Raw genomic sequence first — 26,843 nt, 5'->3', positions numbered from 1 at the left:
AGTATGTTTTTTTGTTTTTGTTTTGTTTTTAAGATGGGGTCTCACTCTGTCACCCAGGCTGGAGTGCAGTGACATCATCACGGCTCAACACAGCCTTCATCTCCCCAGGCTCAGGCTTGGGTGGTCCTCCCATCTCAGTTTTTGTATTTTTAGTAGAGATGGGATTTCGCCATGTTGCCCAAGATGGTCTCGAACTCCTGGCTGCAAGCCATCTGCCCACCTCAGCCACTCAAAGTGCTGGGATTACAGGCATTTGCCAGCATGCCCGATCAGCAGTTTTTTCTTTTATTATTACTCCTGTGATTCTCCATTTACTATGCTAATCTCTGAAGGAAAACATTATCCAGGATAATTCACCAAAAACAATAAATGTGATTCTACCTCCAGTGAGAATCCAGGCTGTGGAAAAGAGTTGACACATTTGACCACACTTTAAAAGAAATTTATTTGATGGTTGGTAATGATGCAGTGAGCTGGAATAGTGGCAGTGGGGATGAAGAAAAACAGATTCAGATACCATTAACATGTCTTGCTTTGGAGTTTAGTCAGTGAAGTAGAAGAGTGCCACAAGGGTACATCCAGATTTCTAACCTGAGCAAGTAAGATTAAGAACCCTTGGTTTGAGATTTAAGAGGTGATGAGTTTAGGTTTGGCCTGTGGAATATCCAAGCCGAGAGACATCAATGGCTGTGGGTAGACGAACGAGAACATAAGATGTTACAAATCTTCAGTTAATGTGTGTGTTTCCCTTAAATGAACTTTTTGCTGCTACTTCTAAAAGGAAGGCTGCATAATGCTTGTTCTTATACTTCCCAAGATAAATTGGATCAGAATTTATCTGCAGATCTGCTGTAGAATGAGATTGCAACTTTTTCCTTTGGATTTTGTAATTTTTCATGTTTTGCCTTTTATTTCTTGTTAAACCATTAAACAGTATAATTTACCTTTGAACGTATGTCAAGTATATAGTTCAAAATGTTACATAGAGATATATTGAACTAGCTTAGAAAAAATTTTTTAATAGCCTGGTAAAGTTTTTGTATTTAACTGCAGGAATCCTATTTAAAAAACCCAGAATTTTCTTACCAGTGCAAGGATCTATAAGAACCATTCTAACTTATATAGAATTCATTTCTTCATGGATATACCACAGAATTAGAATATTTATAGGAAACTATAAACATTTATTTGTGGCTCTAGTCACTATGATAGTCAAGCCCTTGTTTAAAAGGAGCAAACTCACTTTTTATAGTTGTTCAGTGTCTGTTTACCGTAATTATTTCCTGGACATTCACTGTTATGTCAGCTCACTTGAAGGCGTACTTCAGTGTATATGCTATTAAAATTACTTTTGCTTCCCCTACTTTTTCAATTATCCTACTTTGACTTTTGGTCGAGTGGGGAGAGATTATGCCATCTGCTCCTTAAGTAAGTTCTACAACTGTACCAACATCAGTTTTCATTTGAAACAGAGAATATGCCATTATTTCTTCTGAATTTATGCCTTCTATCTTTCACTCATTTATTTAACCACAGGATTCAAGGAAAAGATATTGATTTTAGCTGGTAATTTGGGAAGGACATATTTAATAGGAAATTGAGAGGTCTCTGTCTTAGATGAATACTAGATTCAGGGTAATAAAAATGTATGCTGACATAATACTGACTTTGTAATTGCTTGGATGCTGTCTAATTAGTACACTTTCCTAACCATATTGATTTTTTAAACACTACATTTTAAAACATTACAGTGTACTTATAGGTCAACTCTAATTTCAGAAATGCACTTAACAGCTGGGTGGAGAGTTAACAGAAGGATTTTAGGTCTTGCCCTTCTTTGCATATTGATGTTTCCACAGGGACTGCCTTCCAACCAATGACTGCATCTGTTTGGATTGTGTGTGGCAAATGTAGACATCTCAAATGAACCACTGATTAGTTAAATTACTGTTTAGGCCGATAATGACAATAAACATTGGATTTTAAAGCCCATTGCATGCCAGCTTCAGGGGCACGTTACATCAAAGCAGATACATCAGCTTTCACATTACGCTGCATCTTATTTACTGTGTTTTTAATGGATAGCCCTCCACAAAAATGCATAGTACAGCCTTTCTACAAATACCTCTTAAATGCCTAAATGGAATTGAGAATAGACTTTTTTTCTTTTTTCTTTTTTTTTTTTTTTTTTTTTTTTTTGAGGTTGATTCTCGCTCTGTCACCCAGGCTGGAGTGCAGTGGTGCTGTCTTGGCTCACTGCAACCTTTGCCATCTGGGTTCAAGTGATTCTCATGTCTCAGCCTTCCAAGTAGCTGGGACTGCAGGTGCATGCTGCCACACCCAACTAATTTTTGTATTTTTAGTAGAGGTGGGGTTTTACCATATTGGCCAGGCTGGTCTTGAACTCCTAACTTCAAGTGATCTGCCCGCCTCAGCCTCCCAAAGTGCTGGGATTACAGGCGTGAGCAACACACCTGGTGACAATAGATTTTAAAGAACTGATTTTGAGGAAGGATATGACTCAGTTATAGCTGATAGATATGATATGATTTGGGTATGAATTTTATAAAACATTCAAATCCAAAGAGCTGTTGGTAGCTTTTTTTCCTTTTACCCAGTACTGAAAGATATAAAGAACAATGTAATGAATACCTGTATGCCTATCAACCATTTTGAGAAACAGAAATTATTGACATGTTTGACACCCTTACATATCCCTTCCCAATATTATCAACCAGAGTTAAAAACCCAAAGTTTGGCCAGGTGTGGTGGCTCATGCTTGTAATCTTAGCACTTTGGGAGGCTAGGGTGGGTGGATTACCCGAGGTTAGAAGTTTGAGACCAACCTGGCCAACGTGGTGAAACCCTGTCTCTACTAAAAATACAAAAATTAGCCAGGTGTGGTGGCATGTGCCTGTGGTCTCAGCTGCTGACTGGAGAAGCTGAGGCAGGAGAATCGCTCGAACCCAGGAGGCAGAGGTTGCAGTGAGTGAAGGTAGCGCCACTGCACTCCAGCCTAGGTGACAGAGTGAGACTCCACCTTGAAAAACCCCAAAACCCAAAAAACCCAAAGTTTGAGCATTTAGGTAATAGACCAATTATAATTGAACTCGATGATTACTATTGGGAAAAAGACAAACAGGTCACTTATTATCTAACCTGAACTTAGTATTAACAAGGTTAAAAAATATCATAAAGTTAATATATCCTCATTATGGAAAAGTTTAAATGCTCAAGAAAGATAAATTAAAAATTACCTATAACCCTGCCACCTAAAGAGAACCACAGTTAACATTTTATAGCACATAGCTAGTTTCTTTGTTTCTATGCCCATACATGTTTACACAAAATTTAAAATGTATGTGTACCATGTAGTAACATGCTTTTTAAAAACCTAATGTATTGTGCATGCTTTGTCATATTCCTAAATATTATTCTAAAACCTATTTGATTCCTACGAAATATTCCATTTGAAGAAGCACACTGAAAATTGCTTTGCCACAAGTTCCTATTATTGTTGGTCTTCCAGGTTTTTGAAATTTGTTTTAAAAAACTTCTGAGAACATGTATTTATGCCTTCCTTATGATTTTTTTTTTTTCAGAGTTATAGTTGCCAGGCAAAGGAATTTTGGGAAAAAATTACGTGGAATTGCTTAGCCTAGAAAAAGTTTGAGGCCTTTTTTTCCTGAATTGAGCAACTAACTGCTCTCCAGCTCCTAGAGGAGCTTATTAAAATGTCGTTATACCTGAAGAGAAATGGCATCACAACTTTCACGTTTAAATGTATAGGCAAAGGCTATTTAAGAATAATGTTATTTGAAGTTTTGTTGATGACATTCTTCCCATAATTGCTGTAGAGTTTGAGAGTCCTCCAAAAGTCTTAGAGATGTACAGATTTTTTAAAAAAATTTTCAGGGTGAGCTTCTTATCACCATAAGTGGTCTTTGTTGACTGTTGGATTGCTTGCTTTCTGTCCTCCTTAAGGAAAAATTGTAAGTTTAATTACTCCAGTGTATTCAATCCTTAGTAAAAGGAAGAAAAGAAAGAAAACAAACAAAAATGGCCTCAGTACTGTATTTGTACAGTAACTCCTGAATCTTTTCTAAGTACTTGGAGCCCTGAGCATGAGGAATCCCAGAAAAGTGTAGCAGCAGGATTTAAATTAGAAATATATCTGTGGGCTTTTCCCACTTTTGAAAGGGTTGACGGCTATGCAGTATTCTTAATAGTCCATACTGCAAAATATTATGAAATACTTTGGAGGTGATAAATTGTTTTAAGATTTCAGAACTTGAGATATTTAAAGCATTTCATTATTGTGTGTGGGATAAGAAGTTTATATGCAGATCTGAAAATCATAGAATACAGAATTGAGTTGAATATCAGAATCATTGTTCTTATTTTGTAGTTTGAGGACATATTTACCAGGCAGTTCCTGCTACTCTAAATAAAAAGTTCATGTGAATAAACCACAAAAATGTATTGTTACTGATTTTTCTAAATTGAGGTATAACATGCACTATACGTTATACAAATTTTAAGAATGTAACTCAATACAATTTTACACATAGATATACCTATGTAACCCCCATTTGGTGACCAAGATACAGAACATTTTCAGCATCCCCGGTGGCTCCCTTTCCCAGTCAGTACCCTCCTTCCCCAGGATAACCACTGCTCTGACTTCTATCATTATTGCCAGTTCTTAATCTTCATGTGACTGAAATCATAGAATCATAGTGGTTTTTTGGTCTGCTTTTGAGATTTATCCACGTCTTTGCATGCACCAGTACTTTGGTTTTTATTTTGCTTCTTTGTTGTTGTTGTTGTTTGTATAGTAGTAGTCTATATGAATATTCCGCAGTTTATTTATTCATTCTGCTGTTAATGGACATGGGTTGTTTCCAGTTTGGGCTGTTATGAATAAAACTGCTGTGAACATTCTTGTATGTGTCCTCTGGGGGACATGTGCATTCAGTTCTCTTGGGTACATATCTAGAAGTCAAATTGCTAGCTAGTAGAATAGGTAATTGTTTAGTTTTAGTATTGCCAAACAGTCTTCCAAAGTGATTGTACCAAGTTGTGCATTCTTGCTAGCTACAAATGAGAGTTCTAGTGCTTCACATTCTCTGTTTAATAGTAGCTGTTCTGTTTGGTGTATATGGTGGTATCTTTGTTGAGTTTCTATTTGTTTTTGTTTTCATTTTGTTGTTGTTGTTGTTGTTATTGTTTTTTCAAAAACAGGGTCTCACTCTGTCACCCAGGCTAGAGTGCAGTGGTACTATCATAGTTCACTGTAGCCTCAAACTCCTGGACTCAAGAGGTCCTCCTGTCTTAGCCTCCCAAGTAGCCAGGACTACAGGTGTGTGCCACCATACCTGGCTAATTTTTAATTTGTTTTTGTAGAAATGGGGTTTTGCTATGTTGCTAGATGGTCTCAAACTCCTGACCTTAAATGATCATCCTACCCCAGTCTCTCAAAGTGCTGAGATTGCAGGTGTGAGCCATTGCATCCAGCCTCAGTTTCAATTTGTATTTCTCTGATGAGTAATGTTGAAACCTTTTGGTATATTTATTAGCCATTTGGATATCTTTTGTTTTATGTTTTCTGATTGGGTTGTCTTTTACTTACAGATTTGTCAGAGTTCTTCATGTGTTATGTCTATGAGACTTTGGTTCCATATGTGTACCACAGGTATCCCTGTCTTTGTTTTGCCTTTTCACTGTCTTAATAGTATGAGAACATCAAGTTCTTAATTTTGATGTAGTTCAATTTGTCAGTATTTTCATCTGTTCCAAGAAATTTTTGCCTACCCCAAGGTCATGAAGATATTTTCCTGTGTTTTCTTCTGTAAGCTTTATTGTTTTACTTTTAACAATTAGGTGTAGAATCTATTTTGAATTAATTTTTGTGAATCGTGTGAAATAGAGGTTCATTTTTATCTGTAGGTATTCATTTGCTCCAGCAACATGTATTGCAAAGATCCGTTCTTTTCGCCATTGGATTTATGCTTTTGACATAAATCAAGTGACTAGATTCTTTATCTGTACTTATGCCATTCCACACTGTCTTGATTATTGTAGCTTCATGATAAGCCTTAATATCTGGTAATGTATATCCCCCATCTTTATTCTTTAAGATTTTCGTGGCTATTCTACATCCCTTGTATTTCCATACAGATTTTGAAATCAACTTGTTAATTTCCACAAGGCCTGCTAGAAATTGATGTTTCATTAAATCTATGGATTTCGGTAGTATTTATATCTGTACAATAAAATATCTTCCAGTCTACGAAAATAAAATGTATCTCTATTTATTTGAGTTTGTTTTTGTTTATTTTTACATTTGCTCTCATCAATGTTTTATAGTTTTTAGAATATGCGTCTTAGACATTTTGTTAACTTAATTCTTGTCTTTCATGTTGTTTGATGCTATTGTAAATTGTATTCTTGTTTTTGTTTTTCTGAGATGGAATTTTGCTCTTGTTGCCTAGGCTAGAGTGCAGTGGTGTGATGTCAGCTCACTGCAACCTGCACCTTCCAGGTTTAAGAGATTCTCCTGCCTCAGCCTCTATTACAGGCATGTGCCACCATGCCCAGCTAATTTAGGTATTTTTAGTAGAGATGGTATTTTTAGTTTCGCCATGTTGGCCAGGCTGGTCTCAAACTCTTGACCTTGTGATCCACCTGCCTTCACCCCTCAGAGTGTTGGGATTACAGGCGTGAGCCACTGCGTCTGGCCTTGTATTTTGTTAAATTTCATTTTTATTTGTTTATTGCTAATACATAGAAGGAAAATTGGGTTTTTGTATGTTAATGTTGTATCCAGCAGTCTTCCATTTACTTGCTAATTATAATAAAGTTTTGTATTAGTAGAATCTTTTGGATGGCATTTTCTACATAGAAAATTTAGACAATAATGACAATTTTGTCGCCTTCCAATGTTAAAATTCTTTTCATTTTTCTTCCTTTCTTATACTGTCTGGGACTTCTAGTACACTACCAAACAGATGTGGTAATAGTAGATAGCCTTATCTTACTTCTAAATTCAGGGGTAGAACTTTCAGTATTTCACCACTTTCAGTATTTCTTTCTAGGTCATAAGCTGTATTTGTTTGTTTTTAATCCCAAAGACTTCAAAACTGTGGGTTGTTTTTTTTTTTTTTTAAAATTCTGATTATAATTAGAAATAGCAGTGTTGAAGTTGTCTTAAGATCTTCTATTTTAATTTTTCATTTTATCTTTCACTTTGGATGTATAGTATTCTTAGATTTCTATTTTATGTGGAACATTGAGTCTTTACAAATTCATTATTTTTTTTCAGTAATTAATGAGAATTACTGTGTCAGTGTGAAATTGGAGGTATTTGGGGGGTTTCAATTAATTAAATGTTAATGGGATTTTCCTTTGGTATTTTTCATGATTCACTAGTTTTAATTTGAACTTTTGATAGTTTATGTTTGTCGAGTTGATTGGTATTTTTAATGTGTTGAATGTTAACACTTTGGCATTACTTTAGTTCAGCGATTCTCAATCAGGGGACAATTTTGCCCCCTAAGGAATATTTGGTAACATTTGGAGACATTGTTGGTTGTCATAACTGAGGGAGAGGGGTACTACTGGTGTATGGTGGGTAGAGACCAAGGATGCTGCCAAATATCATGTAATATATAGGTCAGCCCCACAACAGGCATTTTCTGGCCTAAAATAGTAGTGCTGAAAAACCCTGATCTAATTTAGCACTTTGTTTGAAACTGAAGCCCACAAATGTGAAGTTACTTGCCATTATTTATTTTTAGTATAGTTATTACACTTCCTACGTTTATGTATAAATATAGTCGTCATAGCCAGGCACAGTGGCTCACCCAGCACTTTGGGAGGCTGAGGCAGGCAGATCACAAGGTCAGGAGATTGAGACCATCCTGGCCAACATGGTGAAAACCCGTCTCTACTACAAATTAAAAAATTAGCTGGGCCACGGTGGTGGGTGCCTGTAATCCCAGCTACTCGGAAGGCTGTGGCAGGAAAATAGCTTGAACCAGGGAGCCAGAGGTTGCAGTAAGCCGAGATCACACCACTGCATTCCACCCTGGTGACAGAGTGAGATTCTGTCTCAAAAAATAAAAGAAAGTAGTTCAGGACACCAAGGCATACAGAGGCTCATCCATGATTTAATTTATTGAATAAACATTTACCAAAAAGTACCACTTGTTTTTTTTTGTGTAGGAAGTACAGTGATGACTAGAACTGATAGGCAGACGACTGTGTTCTAGTGAGGAAGACAGGCCAAACACAGTAGGATAAAAATTACCCGTCGTGGTGAGTGATACGAAGAACAAAAGGGATTGAGATAGAAATCAGATGTGAGGAGGGAGTCCATTTTATTTGAAGAGACATTGAAAATGACTTCTTTGATTTGCTGACATGTAAGCTGAAACCTGACAAATGAGCAGAAGAAATCTATGTGAAAAGTATGGGGAACCGTTTCAGGTAGAGGGGGCACCGTGTGGGGGCTGAAGCAGGAAAGAGTTTGACATTTTTTGAGGAAGTGAGAACAGAGTATTGTGGCTGGAGCTCAGTCAGTGATTGGGAAAAGTAACTTGAGATGAGAGTGGAGTTGTAGGGTGGGGGGCAGATAGGGCAAGGCCTAAGGCAAGGCCTAAGGTCCTAAGATAGGGCAAGGACTGTGCTAAGGACTTTACTGGTTGCAGTGAGAAGCTATTAAAGAATTTTGAGCAGGGAAGGGACATGATCACATCTATCTGCACTTTTCAAAACTCCCACTATTGTTTATACAGTGGATTGGAATAATAGGTCAAGAGTAAAATGCAGGAAGACCGATTGTAAGGCTATTACAGTTCAGGTGAAGGAGTAAGACAGTTTTGAGGTATTTTAATTTTTGTTTCCCAGTTGGAAATTACTGGATTTCCTAGTGAATAGGGATGTGGAGGTGGTGGGAGAAAGTAGGAAATCAAGGATGACAGCTAGGGTTCTGGCTTGAGTAACTGGGAGAAATTACTGAGATGGGAAAGATTGGGTGAGGAACGCTTTCGGGGAGTGGGGTGAGAGGGTAAGAGGGACTTAACAGTTTGATGTTGGACATATGATACGTGTTTAAACTGCAGTCTAATTCATTCATTACTTAAACAGCAGTATAATTTCATTTTCACACGCTTCATCTTCAGGGAAAATAGTTAAGTTGTTTAGAACGACAGCGTAGTGTTCAGGCATATCTCTTTTTACTTTGCATTATTGCACTTCACAGATACTGCATTTTTTTTTTTTTAAACAATCTGAGTTTGCAGTAACCGTACATTGAGCAAGTCGTCGTCATCATATTTCCAACAGCATGTCCTCACTTTGTGTCTCTGTGTCACATTTTGGTAACTCTTGACAATATTTCAAACTTTTCATTATTATTGTGTATTATAGTGATCAGTGATCTTTGGTATTACTATTGTAATTGTTTTGGGAGCTACAAACCACACCCATGTAGGATGGCAAATTTAATGTTTTGTGTGTTCTGACTGTTCCGCCAGTCAGCTGTTCCATCTCTCTTCCTCTCCTCTGGCCTCCCTATTCTCTGAGAAACAATGATACTGATATTACGCCAATTGATAACCCTACAGTGACCTTTAAGTGTTTAAGTGAAAGGAAGAGTCATATGTCTCTTAAAGTCAGAAGCTAGAAATGAGTAAGGTTAGTAAGGCATGGTGAAAGCTGAGACTGGCTGAAAGCTAGGCCACTTGTGCCAGATAGCCAAGTTGTGAATGCAAAGGAAAGTTCTTGAAGGAAATTAAAAGTGCTACTCCAGTGAGCACCTAAGATAAGAAAGCAAAACAGCCTTATTACTAATGTGGAGAAGTTTTAGTGGTCTGGATAGAAGCTCAAACCAGCCACAACATTCTCTTAAGTCTCCTCAGTTCTGGGAAGTCTAAGAGAGGTGAGGAAGATACAGAAGAAAAGTTTGAAGTTAGTAGAGGATGGTTCATGAGGTTTAAAAAAAGAAGCTGTCTCCATAAACTTGCATTAAAGTGCAAGATGAAGCAGCCAATGCTGATGTAGAAGCTACAGCATGTGTACGGTGGCTCACGTCTGTAATTCCAGCACTTTGGGAGGCTGAGGCAGGTAGATCACAAGGTCAGGAGTTGGAGACCAACCTGACTAACATAGTGAAACCCTGTCTCTACTAAATATACACAAAATTAGCCAGGAGTGGTGGTGCATGCCTGTAATTCCAGCTACTCAGGAGGCCGAGGCAGGAGAGTCGCTTGAACCTGGGAGGCAGAGGTTGCAGTGGGCCAAGATCGTGCCATTGCACTCTCGCCCAGGCAACAGTGCAAGACTCCATCTCAAAAAAAAATCTACAGCATGTTATCTAGAAGATCTACCTATGATCATTAATAAAGCTGTCTATACTTAACAACAGATTTTCAATGTAGGTGAAACAGTCTTTACATTAGAAAAAGATGCCACCTAGGACTTTCATAGCTAGAGAGGAGAAGTCAGTGGCTTCAAAGGACAAGCAGACTCTCTTGTTAGGGGCTAATGCAACTGGTGACTTTAAATTAAAACCTGTGTTCTGTAAGTGGAGTAACAAAGCCTGAGTGACAGCACATCAGTTTACATCATGGTTTATTGAATGTTCTAAGCCCATTGTTGAGACCTACTGATCAGAAAAATAGATTCCTTTCAAAATAATACTACTTATTGACAAAGCACCTGGTCACCCAAGAGCTCTGTTGGAGATGTGCCAGGAGATCAATGTTGTTTTCATGCCTGTTCACACAACACCCCTTCTGCCACCCACAGATCAGGGAGTCATTTGACTTTCAAGCCTTATTATTTAAAAATATATATTTTCTAAGACCATAGCTGTCATAGATAATGATTTCCTCTGATGGATCTGGGCAAAGAAAATTGAAAACCTTCCAGAAAGGATTTATCATTCTGGATGCCATTAAGAACATTCATGATTCATGAAAGGAGGTCAAAATGTCAACATCAACAGGAGCTTGAAAGAAGTTGATTTTAACCCTCATGGATAACTTTGAGGGGTTCAAGACTTCAGTGAAGGAATTAACTGCAAATATGGTAGAAATAACAAAATAACTAGAATTAGAAGTAGAGCCTGAAGATGTGACTGAATTGCTGCAATCTCATGATAAAGCTTGAATGGATGAGGAGTTGCTTCTTTTGGATGAGCAAAGAAAGTGGTTTCTTGAGATAGAATCTACTCCTAGTGAAGATGCTTTGAACATTGTTAAAATAACAAAAGATGTAGAATATTACAAAACTTAGCTGATGAAGGCAGCAATAGGGCTTGAGAGGATTGGCTCACAATTTTGAAAGAGGTTCTGTTGTGGGTAAAATAACTGTCAAACAACATCACCTACTACAGAGAATTCTTTCATGAAGATTAAATTGATGCAGCAAGCTTCATTGTTGATTTATTTTGAGACATTGCCACAGTGACTCAGCCTTCAATGACTACCACCCTGATCTGTCGGCAGCTATCAACATCGAGGCAAGGCCTTCTACCTGCAAAAAGCTTATGACTCCCTAAAGTCTCAGATGATTGTTAGCATTTTTAGCAATAAAGTGTTTTTAAATTAACATGTATATTTTTTTAGACACAATGCTGTTGCATACTCACAGACTATGGAAAACCAAAAAATTCATGTGACTCACTTTATTGCAATACTTGCTTTATTGTGGTGGTCTGTAGCTGAATCCAAAATATCTCATAGACATGCCTGTATTTAGAAGAATGCCAGATGTGCTTTCAGGTTCCAGGTTCCAGCACTGGTTCTAGCTCTCCTTGATTGGTGCCAGCATCTCATCTATAAAGTAGGGCATGGTGGACTTGATGTTCCTTTGGGTCTCTTTTAGTAATACTCTGTGACTCTGTTTATTCTTTTTTTTTTTTTTTAATTCTGCGGTACATGTTCAGGATGTGCAGGTTTGTTAAATAGGGAAACGTGTGCCATGGTGATTTGCTGCACCTATCAACCCATCACCTAGGTATTAAGCCCAGCAGGGATTAGCTATTTTTCCTGATGCTCTCCCTCCCCAACACTCCCGACAGGCCCGAGTGTGTGTTGTTCCCCTCCCTGTGTCCATATGTTCTCATTGTTCAGCTTCCACATATAAGTAAGAACATTTAGTGTTTGGTTTTCTGTTCCCGTGTTAGTTTGCTGAGGATAATGGCTTCTAGCTCCATCCATGTCCCTACAAAAAGGCATGACCTCATTCCTTTTTATGGCTGCATAGTATTCCATGGTGTATATGTACCACATTTTCTTTATCCAGTCTATCATTGATGGGCATTTTGGTTGATTTCATGTCTTTGCTATTGTGACTAGTGCTACAGTGAACATATGCATGCATGTACCTATATAATAGAATGATCTATATTCCTTTGGGTATATACCCAGTAATGGGATTACTGGGTCAAATGGTATTTCTGGTTCTAGGTCTTTGAGAAATCATGTGGCTCTAAATTTAAATCATCCCTTCAGCTTTCTCTTGCTGCCCTGCCTGAGATTTTTATATGATAGCCCTGCTACCTGGCCAGGATTTTTTTACAGTTTATTTATTCACCTACATGGAATTTATAGCCAGAAATTTTTGAATCAGGCCTTCTTTGTGCCTTTAAAAAACAATTATATATATATATATATATATATATATATATATATATATATGTAATTATTATTAGAAATAATTATGTGACTTGCTCTAGAAGCAAAAACCTAAAACCCAGAAAACCAGTCTAGCATTCTTCCAAATACAGGCATGTCTATGAGATATTTTGGATTTGGTTGCAGACCACTACAATAAAATGAGTATCACAATAAAGTAAATCACATAATTATTTCTTATAATTATAATAATTACATAGCTATTATTTTTAGAGATGGAGCCTCTCAGACTGGTCTGGAATCCTGGCCTCAAATGAGCCTCCTACCTTGGTATACCAAAGTGCCAGGATTACAGGCATGAGCCACCATGCCTGGCTTTTAACCTGCTTATAGTTAGAAAATTTTAAGATTTCCTGCTGACATATTATGTCTGTATTAAAAACAACTGTATTTTTCGATTTTGTGCTGCTATAACAATATCTCAGACCAGGTAATTTTTAAAGAACAGAGTTATTTCTTATGGTTCTGGAGGCTGGGAAGTCCAAGGTTGAAGGTTCTGCACCAGGGGAAAGCCTTTCTGCAGCATCATCCTTCTACGGTAGAAGGCAGAAGGTCAAGAGAGCACGCACACAAGAGAGGGAAGGGGCCAAACTCATCCTTTTGATCAGGAACCCACTTTGCAATAACTAACCCACTTCCTCAGTAATGGTAGAGCTCTCATGACCTAGTCACTTCTTAAAGGTCCTCCCTCTCAACACTGTTGCCTTGGGAATTAATTTCCCAACACATGAATTTTTGGGGGGACAAGATAGTCACAGCCAACATTTTGTTGCCTGTCTAGTAAGTACAAAAATATGCCAAGTATTGGGGTGGCTCTATTTTATATTTAAAAAAATGTTTTAACTATAAAGTATCTTTTAATCTGTGTCCTAGAAAACATTTACTTTTCAGTCCATCCTCAATATGCCTTGGCTGTTTAAAGATTCAGTAAAGCTTATGCTTTGCAGAGAAGAACAGGTTAGAAGGAAGAATTGCTTCCCTGAGAGATGTACATCTTCTCTAGCCTCATGAAGAACCAGCTCCCATTTAGAGAAGTGTAGAGGAACCCACAGTTTCAGCTCTTCCAGGGAAGGCACTAAAGTACTGCCTGGGAATTAAGTACACACATCAATCAAGCTGATAAGTCTTATCCCCAGTTAATATATAATAAAATATTAACAAAGCTAAATCAAATGAGTTTTCAGTTTAGCTGTGTAAGTGGAAAGCAATTTTGAGGTCTGTTACATAAAGAATTCTAGTTCCGTGGTAGAGTAGCAAATAAGTGGGCTTGGGGGTGGGGTGACAGGAGAGGAGATAGATAAGTCACCTGTTAGTAACTCATTGCTGTCAGCTGTAGGTCTTTAAGGCCAACAGAATGGCTTTGCCAGGTTTCCTAATAGTTGCATTTCAAGAGAAGCTTTAAGAAATAAATTTGTACTAATATTAGTGAATAAATTTGAAGGATCTGTCCAGTGCTGTGAGCAATTTGTAGTAACTAACAGTAAGGCCCTGTAATAGTATTGGTTTTTACTTAATAAAATATTTAATCATAAATGTCTGAATTCTGCATCTCCCACAGGAAGGCATTTCCATGCCCACTGACAAAAGTAATTTAGCAGTGTCATAGTTGAGCACTTAATTACTCATAATTGTGAAGGGCAAGATATGATGAATTCTTCCTTGATGGACATACTAAATATTTTAACCAAGTATATGCCTTAAAGTAAATTAAGCTAGTGAGATCAATTATTACATTGGTTAAAAGCAGTTTAAGAAATATATCATGTCCCACATGCCATTAGATGATAATACGTGCATAGTTCTGTCATATGACTAAAGGCTGTATGATTGTGATGGATGGCAGTTGTTTTAGGTTGGGTGCTGGAAAATGAATATTAAACTTTTTGACTTGTTGTTTTGCCTGAGTCATTAATGAGGACTCTTAGCTATATGTAGAATTTGCTTATCAAAACAGTGGGAAAACTCTTTATGTCCTTTTGTTTGATGTGAGAGTATTGTTTGTCCTATATCAGGACAAAGGAAGGGACCTGACGGAGAAGGGTCCCGTAAATATTGTTCTTCAGGGAAGATGGCCTGATTTGCAAAATAATGTTGAAAGCAGTCAAAAGGTAAAAGAAGGAAAAGTGCAAGCAGACACTCTTTGTGAAACACTTCATTAAAAATTTCTGAATTAAAAAGAAACTTACATTTTGGAGTAGAGGAAACAGGAGTCCAGATATTTTAGGAGTTAACTTAATATGTCACTGCAGCAACACTTGTGTAGTATTGTAAAAGGCTCAGGAGCCTGCTGCCTACCATTGGGGAAGGTTGAAACAACTTGTCTCATTAAGTTAAGCTTCTTCCCTTGAGTGTCTTATTTGCGTTAGTTCTCTTAATTCTCTTTCCCTGGTGATTTGGGTAAAGTGTCTGAAACCACTAAAGGTAAAAGGTTGAAGCAATCCCAAATTTAATAATCTATCACCTTTCTTTAGTGTATCTAAGTGTAATTCCCAGCAGTTCTTTGTGAATTCATTAGAAGACAGCAAGTCATTAAAAGTTAATAAGAAACTATTTGTTTCTGTGGGTGTGAATAAAGCCACTTGGTAAGTCTGATATTCATTCCAGACATAAAAGCCTTGCTTTCAGCTAGTTTCCTTTTGTTGTTGTTCTCTCTAGGTTACTCCTGGATGGAGCACCTCTGATAGCAATCCACAAAGCCAGGTATTACAAGAGGAAAGATGGCTTAGCCCTGGGGCCTGGACCATTTGTGACTGCTTTAGAGTATGCCACAGATACCAAAGCCACAGTCGTGGGAAAACCAGAGAAGACATTCTTTTTGGAAGCACTGCGGGGCACTGGCTGTGAACCTGAGGAGGCGGTCATGATAGGAGATGTAAGTAGAAGAACCCAGGAGGTGCTCCCGGCTCACCTGCCATGCTGGGAGAGCCAGCTTGGAAACACTGCTTTAGGGAAGGGGTCATTGTGTTACTGACAATGTAGACAGTGTAAATAGCTACCTATAAAACGAGATTTCCTGTCAGGGATACTCTTCTGAAGAACTGAAATTTTTATTATTTCTGACATTTCTTCATAGTGTAATGGGAGATTTGTGTGTTATACATACATACATACATATATATATATATATATATATATATAGTTAACTCCGAAAATACGTATAAATATATTTATATATATATAATTCAAAAAACCATTTATATTGCAAGTCAACTGAATGCTTTAAATGTCTTTTTGAGGAAAACCTCTACACAAATGAGAACCTATACCAAAGAATTCTACCACTACTGTTTTTTTCTCTTACGTGCTTTATGGAAGAACTTCTCTGTGTGCCACAAATAGCTAAAGATATTGATCACCTTAGCCCTTTGAGTGGCAGGGCTGAGACTGGAATGATTAGAGGCCCTGGCTGGTCACCTATGGCCGTGAGCACCTTGTCAGTTTACCCCAGTGTACTAGACAAACGTACTTCCCATGTATGTCATGATGGGAAAAGAGCTGGAATGGAAAGCACACTGCCACGTGGTAAGTTGGTGGCCAGGATTATATTTCAGTTTTTAAATAACAACATGTGAAGCTGGGAAGGATCATCACAGATGTCTGGTCCAAAACTCTCATTTTATAGACTGGGAAACCGAAGCCCAAAGAGGTGAATCCCCAACCCTGAATTCCCATAGCTAATTAGCACAGTTGGAAGTAGAACTTGAGTTCGGGACTCCCTCCCTAGCTGTCTAACTTGTGATGGTGGAAACGTGTCACAGTCTTCCTGATTTTATCTTCTGTTTTTATAATCATTCACTTAAAATTGAATAGGATAATCACTGCCCTCACTAGTATTTTGAGAAACTATCTTTTTAGTCATTTTTAGTCACGTGTTCCTCTTGGCAAGCCTTTAGCTGCCTTAAATGTGTCTAAAGAAGTGGTTATTTGAGCTGGAGACTTCAGAATTCTTTATCCCAGGAGATGCTCGCCCTGGGACAGGATGAGAGGTGGGAAGGGATGCAACAGCTGTGTTCAGCTGCATGGAGGATTGTTGGTTATCCAGGACAGTGGTAGTTCCTGCACTTCTTTTTCCACATTCACTTTTTCCCATCTCCCTTACTCTTCTGCCCCATCTCTGTTCTTTAACAGGGCAAGTTTAGCTGTAACAGGAAAGGTTTGAAGTTGGACCTTGAATGAGGATTTTGACATTCTGAAACTCATTTTCAAGGGTTGTTGCTGAACAATATTAATGGTTTTTAAGGAAAAATTTTCTTCAGGCATAGTCCGAATCAATCCTGCTTATAGACATGAGGTGGCAAGATTAATTTTTTTGACATTTCTTTCAGTCCTTGGAATTTTAGTTACCTTGCATTCATCATCACAGTTAACCAAGTATATTTATCCTTGTCTTGAATAATAACTAGAAAGAGGAGCTTCTTTTTCAGATATATCTGTTATTCCCAAGTGTGAAATGGACATCAGACAGTCAGAGTCTGTTTAAGTGTCTGGATTTAACTTTAACAGGTAGCTGTTAGGACAATGGGATGGAAAGTGAGGATAATATACTACATGGTCCACAGAAAAGCTATCTTCTGAGTGTAGCTCATTCACTGTCTGCAGTTGGATTATTTACTGCCAAATGGATAAAATGCATTTTTCCATGATCTGTTTAACAGAGAGATAAATAGATGTAGATGTGGCAAAGATGGAGAATCGTAACTCTGCTGTCTCTGGTTACCAGGATTACTACTCTATTGCATACCTTCCACTTCTGAGATACTTCCCTTTCCAAGCTTGGAATGCTTGCTTAGAGCACTACACATGGATTCACCTTTTACATCTTCTCTTTTCTATTTTAATAAAAAAAAACATGGCATTACAGTTGGACATCCTAGCGTAATAAATCAATTGGTAAGGTTTGTTGGCTAGCCTACTGCAGACAGCAGACTAAATACTTCCTTTATGCTTTTCTAGGATTGCAGGGATGATGTTGGTGGGGCTCAGGATGCTGGCATGCTGGGCATCTTAGTAAAGACCGGTATGTATCTTCTGTATAAAGCATTTTCTAAAACAGGATAGTAGAATACACAGTTGCTTAAAGAACAATCTTTGCAGAAATGGCAGTCCTGGGCACTTTTGTTCTCTTTCTGCCACAAAGCAAAAATAAAATGGCTTAAGATTATAGGAAACAATTGGGGAGGGGCCTGTGCTGTACAAAGTGAGGAAGATCAGGGCTCAGAGGTGTTTTAACACCTTCCTAGAGATAACCATTCATGGTTGACAGCATTTATATGATTTCCTGGATGTACAATTCACCACAGAGGAATGGAGCAAAGGACCATGGATTGTGGTGCTCTGTAAAAATACCTTTTATTTTCTTTCTGGCTATATAACTATGATACTGATCTCTTTAGGAACTGGCCAACTAAGTAATCTGAACCTTTGTGTTAATGTTTGAACTTTTACAAAAATATTCGAAAAACCCTTTTTTCTCTTTACTTATTGTTTGTAGTGAGCAAAAGTTTAGGAATTATTTCCTTCACCACAATTAGGTCTAATCTATATGGTATCTCAAATAAATTTAAGAAAAAGGAAAGACCTTATTGGGGAGAATTTGCTAATACCGTATTATGACTACCATAGACTAGTTAAGTGCCTTGGGTGCTGGTCTCAGCTCTGCACTAACTAGCTGTGTGAGACTTGGGTCAAGGCTCTTCCCCTTTTCAGGCCCTCTAAAAATGATGGGATTGGACTGGTCCCTTCTCGCCCTCATAGTTTATGATCCTGTGTAGAGTGTGATCATAAAGTCCTTTTGAGGTAAGGAAAGAACGGGCATAAGATCTGTGAGTAGGGCTGAATATTATTGCATTGGGAACTTAATGAGCTGTTACCGTTATAATGAAAAGCCCTTCTTCCCCTGCATGCTGCCCCTCAAATGGCACCTGCTGCATTTGGAATTAACAGCATATGACAGCTAGAAATCTTGTCCAAGAATTATCAGACTCTTATAAATCAAATAGCAGATAAGAGGTTCTATAGATGTCTCTGTGAGCTTATTTGCCTGGTTTCATATCATAGTAGTAAAACTATTTAATAGGCTGTTTACAGAAGGGAATATTTAAACATAAAGTCAAAAAAGAGTTACATCTGGGAAATTTTTTAGAAAAAGTGACTGTGATGTGTGTTCAAGAAAATGTGGTTGCATGAAATCTGTTTTGAATTTCAAATAGAAATAAGAAATGTAGGTGGAGCTACAATTGAATAAGAAGTATGTGGCAAAGGCCTGTACAAAGAGTGAAAACAGTCTGCTTGTTCCTGGGGCCTGAAGTGAACAGATAACCAGTCACTCTAGAATTAACACAGTGGGTTTGTTCAAATGTCTCAGTCAAAATAACCACCTTCCCAGGAACATAACAGCCCTGTGATGTAAGTAGAAAAGAGGAAGAATGAATTAAAGTCTAGAAAAGTAGCCACACTCATCAACCTCCATGTCTCTTTGTTTCAGATTCCTGCCTTTTCCAATTTTATTTTCTGGTTATTGAAGAAATCCTTAGATAACTATTTTTACTTGTGTATTATTCCCATGAACGTTTTCTTTTTCTTTCTTTTTTTTTTTAGCTCATGTAATTAAGGATTTACACTAAGCTTCAAAATGGTATTTCTGCCAGTGTCTTGATGGGCCCAGCTCCCCTGGCTGGTCTCCACTGGCTCTGTCGTCTTTTCTGACTGGCATTTGGTTGTGACCAGCCTTTCACAGGCATCATTTTAGTCTTTGAGAAGCAATCAGCATAACACAATCAAGTCTAAAATGTGTAATTAGTAAATCAACTAATTATGGCTCACGGAAACAGGCATATCTGTACTTTTGATCTTTGGTCAGAAAAATCATGAATAACCCTACTGTTCTAAAAACATGTGGAACAGCCAGCTTCATTGATAAATTTTAACTCAGTGCAGTAGACAAGTGCTAGGCTTCCCATTGTTGAAAATTACCTTAAATATTTTAATTCATATTCAATAACAAGTGCTTTTTGTGAATCATCTTGAGCAATTTTGTTTCTCAAGGGGTAGCACAAGGTAGATCCTCAATATACATTTGCTCAGTTATTTGTTAATAAAGATTTTTGACTAGTGCTAACCAGAATTTATTTCTGTTTAACATATGAAAGTCATCTAAAAAAAATAGATCTTTCTTTCTTTGCCTTCATATATCATTAACATAGCATCCTGTTTTCTCCCTCCATTCATCATTTATCCATCCATGAAAGCACAGGCAGCTGGAGTGAGTGAGTCAGCCATGAGCAGTGCAGGCTGCTACATTCACTCAGCGAACGTTATTAAGCCCCTGCTGTGTGCCAAGCACAGTGTTAGGTGCAGGAACTAGAATATATACCTCAGCCACTTTTGTCAGTTTGTACTTTGTAGAAACCCTACTTGCAGAGCCAGACTAAGCAGAAGCCTTTAACTCCACAGCAAGGAAGCTTATTTATTTGTCTCTTAGACCACTGGATCTAGAAAGTAAGTCATATACTAATATTTAGTCATTAACTTACCTGTGAGACCAAATAGAAACCTTGCAAAGGAATTTATACTTAATGATGTTAAAGCTTGAGAAGAAAGCTGGCAGTAGAGTTTGCTGTGGGGACCATACTATGGACAGGTGCCTTGAGGGTGCTAACGAGAGTGAGGTGTATATTAATTACCTTGGTACATTTGATGCTGGCTCCCTTCCTGTAAGAAGTTATAATCAGTAAGATAAGACAGGAAGCATCTCCACCATGATGCAAAGATATGGAAAAGGGGTTTTCAGGCTTTGTGTTTGTCCAGCAAAGCCTCTTAAAGAAGTAGTTGTAGAAAACAGTGGGTCTATTATTGAAAGAGCTGAGTTTAGGAAGAGAAAACTGGGAAAAGCAGAAGAATCAACAACAGAGACCACAAAGGGAAGAGAGAGCAAGGAGAAAGGTGAAGGGCAGAGGCAGCCCTGGTGGCTACAGGGCAGGAGCTGTGTTCTGCATTTCCTCCCTCCCTCCCGTCTCTTCTTCCTTCCATTCATTTTTTAAAAAGATACTTACAGGATGGTTACTATGTGCTAGTCACTATATTGGGTACTTGGAATACAGTGGGATGTGTAATAGGTATAGTCCCTGCTCTCAAAGAAGTTAGTCTTCTTAAATGAGAGACAGATGTTAAACAAATAAATGTATAATTACAAATTGTTGTAAATGTTGTGGAGGCAAAGAACAAGGTGAATAACAGGGAGGGGGTTTAATTTGTATGGGAATGTGGGATCTGACCTGAAGCATGAAGGAGGTAGTCAGGTGAGAAGAATGAAATGCGAATGCCAAGGGAATGACAGGTATGAAGGCCTTCAGAAGGGCCAGGTCCAGCCTGGGACTGCAGCCTGGTGAACTAGTAGCACATGCTTAGGTGAGAGGGTTGCTGGGGCTGCATGACAAAGGGCATGGTAAACAGCAGTAGAGATTTTGTATTCTTTCTGAAGGGCACTGGGACCCATTAAAGGGTCTTTAAATAGGAACCATACACCTTCTGACTTATGTTTGTGAAAGCTCTTTGTGACCACTGTGGAATGGTTCCTCTGCTGTGTTGGGGTGTTAAATTTTGTGCCAGTTGCTAGGAACAGCAGGCCATCTTGAATTCAGGGTTGAGGAGAGTCAGGCAATGAGCCTGCTGCTTGATGCCTGCCAGGTGGCCTGCCTGGCCCCAGGCCTGTGAGCATCCGTCACTCTTTCACACCCCACCCCAGGGCGCTCTCATCTGCCAGGCTCCCTGGATCTGTGCGTGGCAGCAGCACATCCTATTCCCAGTTGCCACTGGGAGGGATGAGTCCTCTGCATTCTGGGGTCTGGGCTTCCATTTTATAGCATTGATTTAATCACCAATCTATCTTTTGGGCTGAGGGTAGGGGAAAGAAAATGATTTCATCAGCTGTGGATATGTGAAGGGAACCTTAGCTGTTAGATGACCCAGTACCTGTGGTAGTCCATTGTGAATGACCAGAAGGCCTGGGGAAAGGCTGAGTGTGACATTTCTTTGAATTGCCTTATTTTACATGCTGAAGCCACAGTAAAAGGTGATTTGGGAGATGCATGGTTCCTGATTCTCTCATAATTGTAAGGGTGGTTCTGTGATGACCCAGGTGCTCATGGGGTATGATTAATTTAGCATTTTGGTGGTAGCCTGTGTTTACTGGCTTTACTTTCATTTCAGGGAAATATCGAGCAGCAGATGAAGAAAAAATTAATCCACCTCCTTACTTAACTTGTGAGAGTTTCCCTCATGCTGTGGACCACATTCTGCAGTACCTACTGTGAAGCACTGTGTGCATCTGAAGCAACATGAAACGCAGCTTCTTAATGTCTGGAATGACTCCCTTACCAAGTCAGTGCCAGCATCAGTAGACACATACCAGTTAGTGCTGATCACTTTTTAACCCTCCTTTACTGTGCATTAATTAGAAAGAAAAGTATTGAATTGCAGCCCGCCAGGAAGCCTTGCTAATCCCTTTTATTTTGTAACTGAAGATGAGACCCAAAGAAAGGGAAAGCTGAGATTTTATGGCATTCCTTTTAAAATATTCATCAGGTTAGGCGGGGCTGAGAGGGAGAAGCTACCACAGGGTAGAGTGTTCTCTGCTGTCTCCTCACTGGAAAACAGGGAGGGAGGAATTCAGACTGTGAATAAAGTTGAACAGTGGTTTTTAAGTTATAAAGTAATGTATTAAAAGGTGCATTAGGCCATAGTTCTAATATTGAGTTCAACTGTGAAATCCATTAGAAGTGCCAAATGGAGAAGACAGAAGCAGCAAAGTGAATTGTCCTTTAGCCCAAGTGATACAGTGAATTTGCTTTAACAGATGTCGAAAACTAAATTTTCTACTGTTTTCCCAGCACGGGTGACTTCTTCTCTTGATTAGCCAGAGATGACTAATTTAAATTTAGAACCATATTTTAATTTAAAATAATATTTCCATTAATAACCTATTCATTGCAGATACCTATTATACTGTGTAACAGTTGTTTTGGAAATTTTATGTAAAATTAAAACTATCAGTATTTTACAGATGTTTTAATTAGACATTGTTATTAACAGGAACAGTGCAGAAACTAGAATCAAGCCTTTAATGTCTTACAGACCATGCATTTTTGAAGTTAGGGGCCACTAGGGTCCTATTAACTGTACATTTGCAAGATTTCATTATTTTTGCTTCTGACACTGGGAAAAATTTTTTGGAAGCTATTGGGACAGATTCAAGCTTTTATGTACTTGGTTACTACAGCTGTAAAATGAAATCTCGTCTTGTAGCATGGATTATTCTTCTCATGTTAAACCCACTAAAATGAAGGGGACTAAGTAGGTAATGATTTTCCTAGTGCATTTGCATATCATGATAATCCTGGGCCTTTACAGTTGTTTTATGGGGCTCTTGGGCATTGAATTATTAGGATGTAATTGTACATCATTGTAGTGTTCACCTTACTGACGCTCACACTGATGTTAATGAGCTTCGGGTTTTGATGCTTGTTTAGAGATCAGCAGTGTTGGATGGGATGGAACAAAGCTAAATAAATGGTAGTTTGGTGAGCACTGTGTTTTTGTTTTTGCAAATGCCTCACCTTAGTACTCATATATTCCAGAGTACAAAAGACAGATGTGGTATGACTACCACCCCAAATCAGAAGGTGAGTGGAGTGGCTAAGAACATGGACTCTGGATCCTGGTCCACACATAACTAGCTCTCTGGCCTTGGGCAAGTCACCTCACCTCTCATGCCTTCTTTTCTTTATCTATAAAATGGACCACATAGGGTTGGTGTGAGTATTACTTGGATGAATTACATGTTAAGTACTTAGAATATAATTGGGTAAATGGTAAGTGCTCTGCGTTTGTGATGATGATGATGATGATGATGATGATGAAGCAGGACTGTCCACATTTAACAATCTGAAAAAGGTTGGTAGAATTTATCTTTACATTTATCTCAGTGGAGAAACTCTTCCTGAGGATTTAAAAAAAAAAAAAAAATCCGTACTACATTTAGACTTCTTCATAGCAAAGCCACACAGTGAGAGAGCTCAGCCTGTGGGTAGGGAGCTCTGCAGTGCCTGGTGGGTGGGCTGCCTTCAACTTTGGCCTGTTGATTGGATGCCTGGGTCAGTGATGCCTTGGCCTAAGCATTATCAAGTGTTTGCCAGTTGCTATGCACTGAGTGCCCGGATTATGGTGGGAAATAAGCATATTAAGAAAAAGATTTTGCCTCAAGGATCCTTTCTAACGAAGAGCTAAGGAGAAGAATACACATTACTCAAGAACACTGAAGATCCAACTTGACGTTCATCTCCTCTGATGTCGTCCATGACTGCAGGATGGGGTGAGGCATCCCCTCCTTCATGTCCATGTGGAACTTCAAAAGTGTACCAAGGTCTTCACATGCTCTTCTCCCCTCTAGACAGGACTGTATCTCATTTTTCTTTTAATTTTGCTACCCAGTTTATTTGAGTTTCATCATTCTTTTCTATATCTGCTGCAACACAGGTAAGCACTCAGGTGGATACTGAACCAATAAAAACTAAATATCATAGGAATGTAATGCTAGAAAGCATAGCTTTGAGTGGACAGGAGAAAATGTTCATTTTAAACTTGTCTTAAAGTTACCTATAGGGGAGGCCCCATTAAATAAACACTTGGAAGTAACGGATCAGATGCTCCGGAGACAGGTTAGCACTAAAGCCAAGAAGCAAACATCACTGATGGGCCAGGAAGTGAAGAGGGTAAAGGTCTCCTGAGTATGATGGACCCAGCCAGGAGAAATGGCTTTTCTCCTCTCCTCCATTCCACTTTATCCCTGTGGGCCCTGAAAAATCTTAGTTTGACATATTTAACAAGTATTATACAGGGCTTGCTACCTGACCGGCCCACAGTAAAATTCAGGAGAATAACTAAACATCTTATTTATAAACATTCCAATCCATGTTAGTCTCAGCTGGTTAGACTGCCTTGGCCTTGTGGAGGAAATTTGGTAACTGAAGTTTCTAAAAGGCTTCATTTTCTGTCTGTCCCATTTCAAGGTCTCTCTGGTATTAACCTCAAGGATGGAGTTTGCATCAGTTTTATTATAATCCTGCCCTGGGCCAGAAAAGGGACCATGTAACACCTTGGGACTGGACAGGTTATTAGAAAACATCCATTGTCAGGAGTTGAGTGTCCCACATCAGCTGTGAACCAGGAGTGTGGATCAGGGCAAGAGCTCCAGTCCAGGGGAGGACAGATGGTTGTTCCATCCCCTCCACCTACACCTCCAAAGTCAGCCACAGGTTGCAGTAGCCCTAACTACCATGCATTCTGCATCTGTGAGAGCTAATCGTAATGGCTAGGGAAGGAAAAGGGGGCTAACACACCTCACTCCAAGTGACAGTTCCATCAAACTTTACCTATAGCTGTGATGTCAGAAATTCCCATGGAATGATAATGTCTGTCACTTCACACATAGTCCCACATTTTAGAACTTACAGTAGTGTTGTTAGGGAAGTTAAAAACACCCACGCTGATTGTGTTCAATTGGTTTTTGGATCAATGTGTGTTCATGTAGGATAAAACTGAAGTCCTTGGGCACCTATAATAGAGAATTTAAAAAACGACACTGATCTAGTTCATTAAAACACTGCCTTGAGCAGTAGAATCCTTTTGTCATATTAGCAGTTGTTTGCAGAGTGCTGTGTTTGCATTATCATGGTTATTTGACATAAGTCATAAAAGCTTTTTTTAGCCTAAATGCACAAGACTTTTGGTGACTTCTGTATTATACCAGCCATCAAGGCTTCCTATCCCAAGTCATGTTGCTGCCTTTAAGGAGCAGTAATGAGGGTGCCAAAGCACAAGAAATCATTTTTTTCAAACAGTTTGAATGCTTTTTCCAGTGCTTTAAGTCATACACAGCTCAACTCCTGTTTGTTTCACTAGCTGATGTTCCCAAGAAAAGCAGGTATTTAATGTTCCCTGTGAGTAAAGCATAAGGGAGATGGAGATAATACAGCTGTGGCTCCTAAGATCCGTGTCTTTTAGTTGGGAAATTAACACATATAAAAATATATAAGAATACGAAGGGCTCTGACATGTTCAAAATGGTTATGTAAGTCCTGTAAGATCACGGGCAGTAAGCAAAATGCATGGGAGTAGTAGTCACAGACAGTGCTCAGATAGCCTTTGGCCTATGCCAATTTAAAGAATGTTTCATTCAATGGCAGTGAAAAAAAGTACTCCAGGTGTGGAGCTTACATTTGGAGGGGCAAACAGAAGTACATGAATATATACACAGCTACCTAAAACGATGAGAGATTGATGAATGAGATGAATAAGCCCAAAAGGAATGCGGTTACTTTAGGTAAGTATGGTCCGCCAAGGAAGGCTTTTAAAGGTGAGCGGGAGCAGGCCATGAGAATTCTACAGGCATATAGTTAACCTTGACCGCCAACATCTGAACATCAGGAGATTCTAATGCAAATCAACTACTTGGTTTTCTAGGAAGAAGGGAAGAACTGGCTATGTTAGGTCCAAATTTCCATGTCCAGCTGGAGCAGAGTCATTACTCTGTCTTTCAGAGAGCCCCTCGCCCTCTCTGGCTCACCACAGTCTCCACCTCTGCTTTGCCTTACATCCATCTTCTCCATTTGCTACTACATTCCATGTTTCTCTAGGCCTTTGGGCTGTGACCTCTGCTTTGGAAGAAAATACATTAAACTTTCCTCCAACAGCTATCAGGCCAATCTCCTATGTAAACTTAGACATATACTTCTAATCTACTTTAAAAAATAATCATAGAGACTAAACATAGTAGGATAGTCATATGTGTTGGTCTCTTTTTCTCAAAGCCACACCAAAATAAAAGTAAAAGGAATAAAATGTAAACCCACAGGGTCAGCCCACAAGAGAAGGTATCAATGGATAAAAAGGTACGATAATCTGAAAGGTGGAAATTGGTTGGAATATTGATAACCAAAATCAGTGCAAAGAACATACAGCCAAAATTAATCATGTAGAACAACCTTAAAGACTCAAGGCTTGCAGACAGCAGGTAGAGAAGAAGTGAGGTACAAGACAGGATTGAAAATGAGGAAGTGGTTATAAGTTGGAGCCTCAGGAAAC

The 26,843-nt window shown here is 38.7% G+C and overlaps 1 protein-coding gene and 1 long non-coding RNA gene across 4 annotated transcripts in view; one reads left to right on the top strand and one right to left on the bottom strand.

Moving 5' to 3' along the window:
* Nucleotides 1-23,285, top strand: part of HDHD2 (haloacid dehalogenase like hydrolase domain containing 2) — a 46,715-nt gene extending 23,430 nt beyond the window's left edge. For all 3 annotated transcript variants that reach the window (XM_032259384.1, XM_032259386.1, XM_032259385.1), the window contains exons 5-7: nt 15,360-15,576; nt 17,658-17,721; nt 21,912-23,285. In XM_032259384.1, coding sequence (XP_032115275.1) covers nt 15,360-15,576; nt 17,658-17,721; nt 21,912-22,015 — 385 coding nt within the window. In that variant the 3' untranslated portion in view covers nt 22,016-23,285. The remainder of the gene's footprint in view (nt 1-15,359; nt 15,577-17,657; nt 17,722-21,911) is intronic.
* Nucleotides 29-6,571, bottom strand: LOC116537327. Its single transcript, XR_004263073.1, has 2 exons — nt 6,538-6,571; nt 29-100 (listed from the first exon to the last, which is right to left on the bottom strand). It is a non-coding gene; the product is annotated as an uncharacterized LOC116537327 (long non-coding RNA).
* Nucleotides 23,286-26,843: the final 3,558 nt, after the last annotated feature.

This window comes from Sapajus apella, unplaced genomic scaffold (assembly GCF_009761245.1).
Source record: "Sapajus apella isolate SASKATOON/1434 unplaced genomic scaffold, GSC_monkey_1.0 scaffold109, whole genome shotgun sequence".
NCBI lineage: Eukaryota > Metazoa > Chordata > Mammalia > Primates > Cebidae > Sapajus > Sapajus apella.
This window is presented reverse-complemented; position numbering and strand designations above follow the sequence as displayed.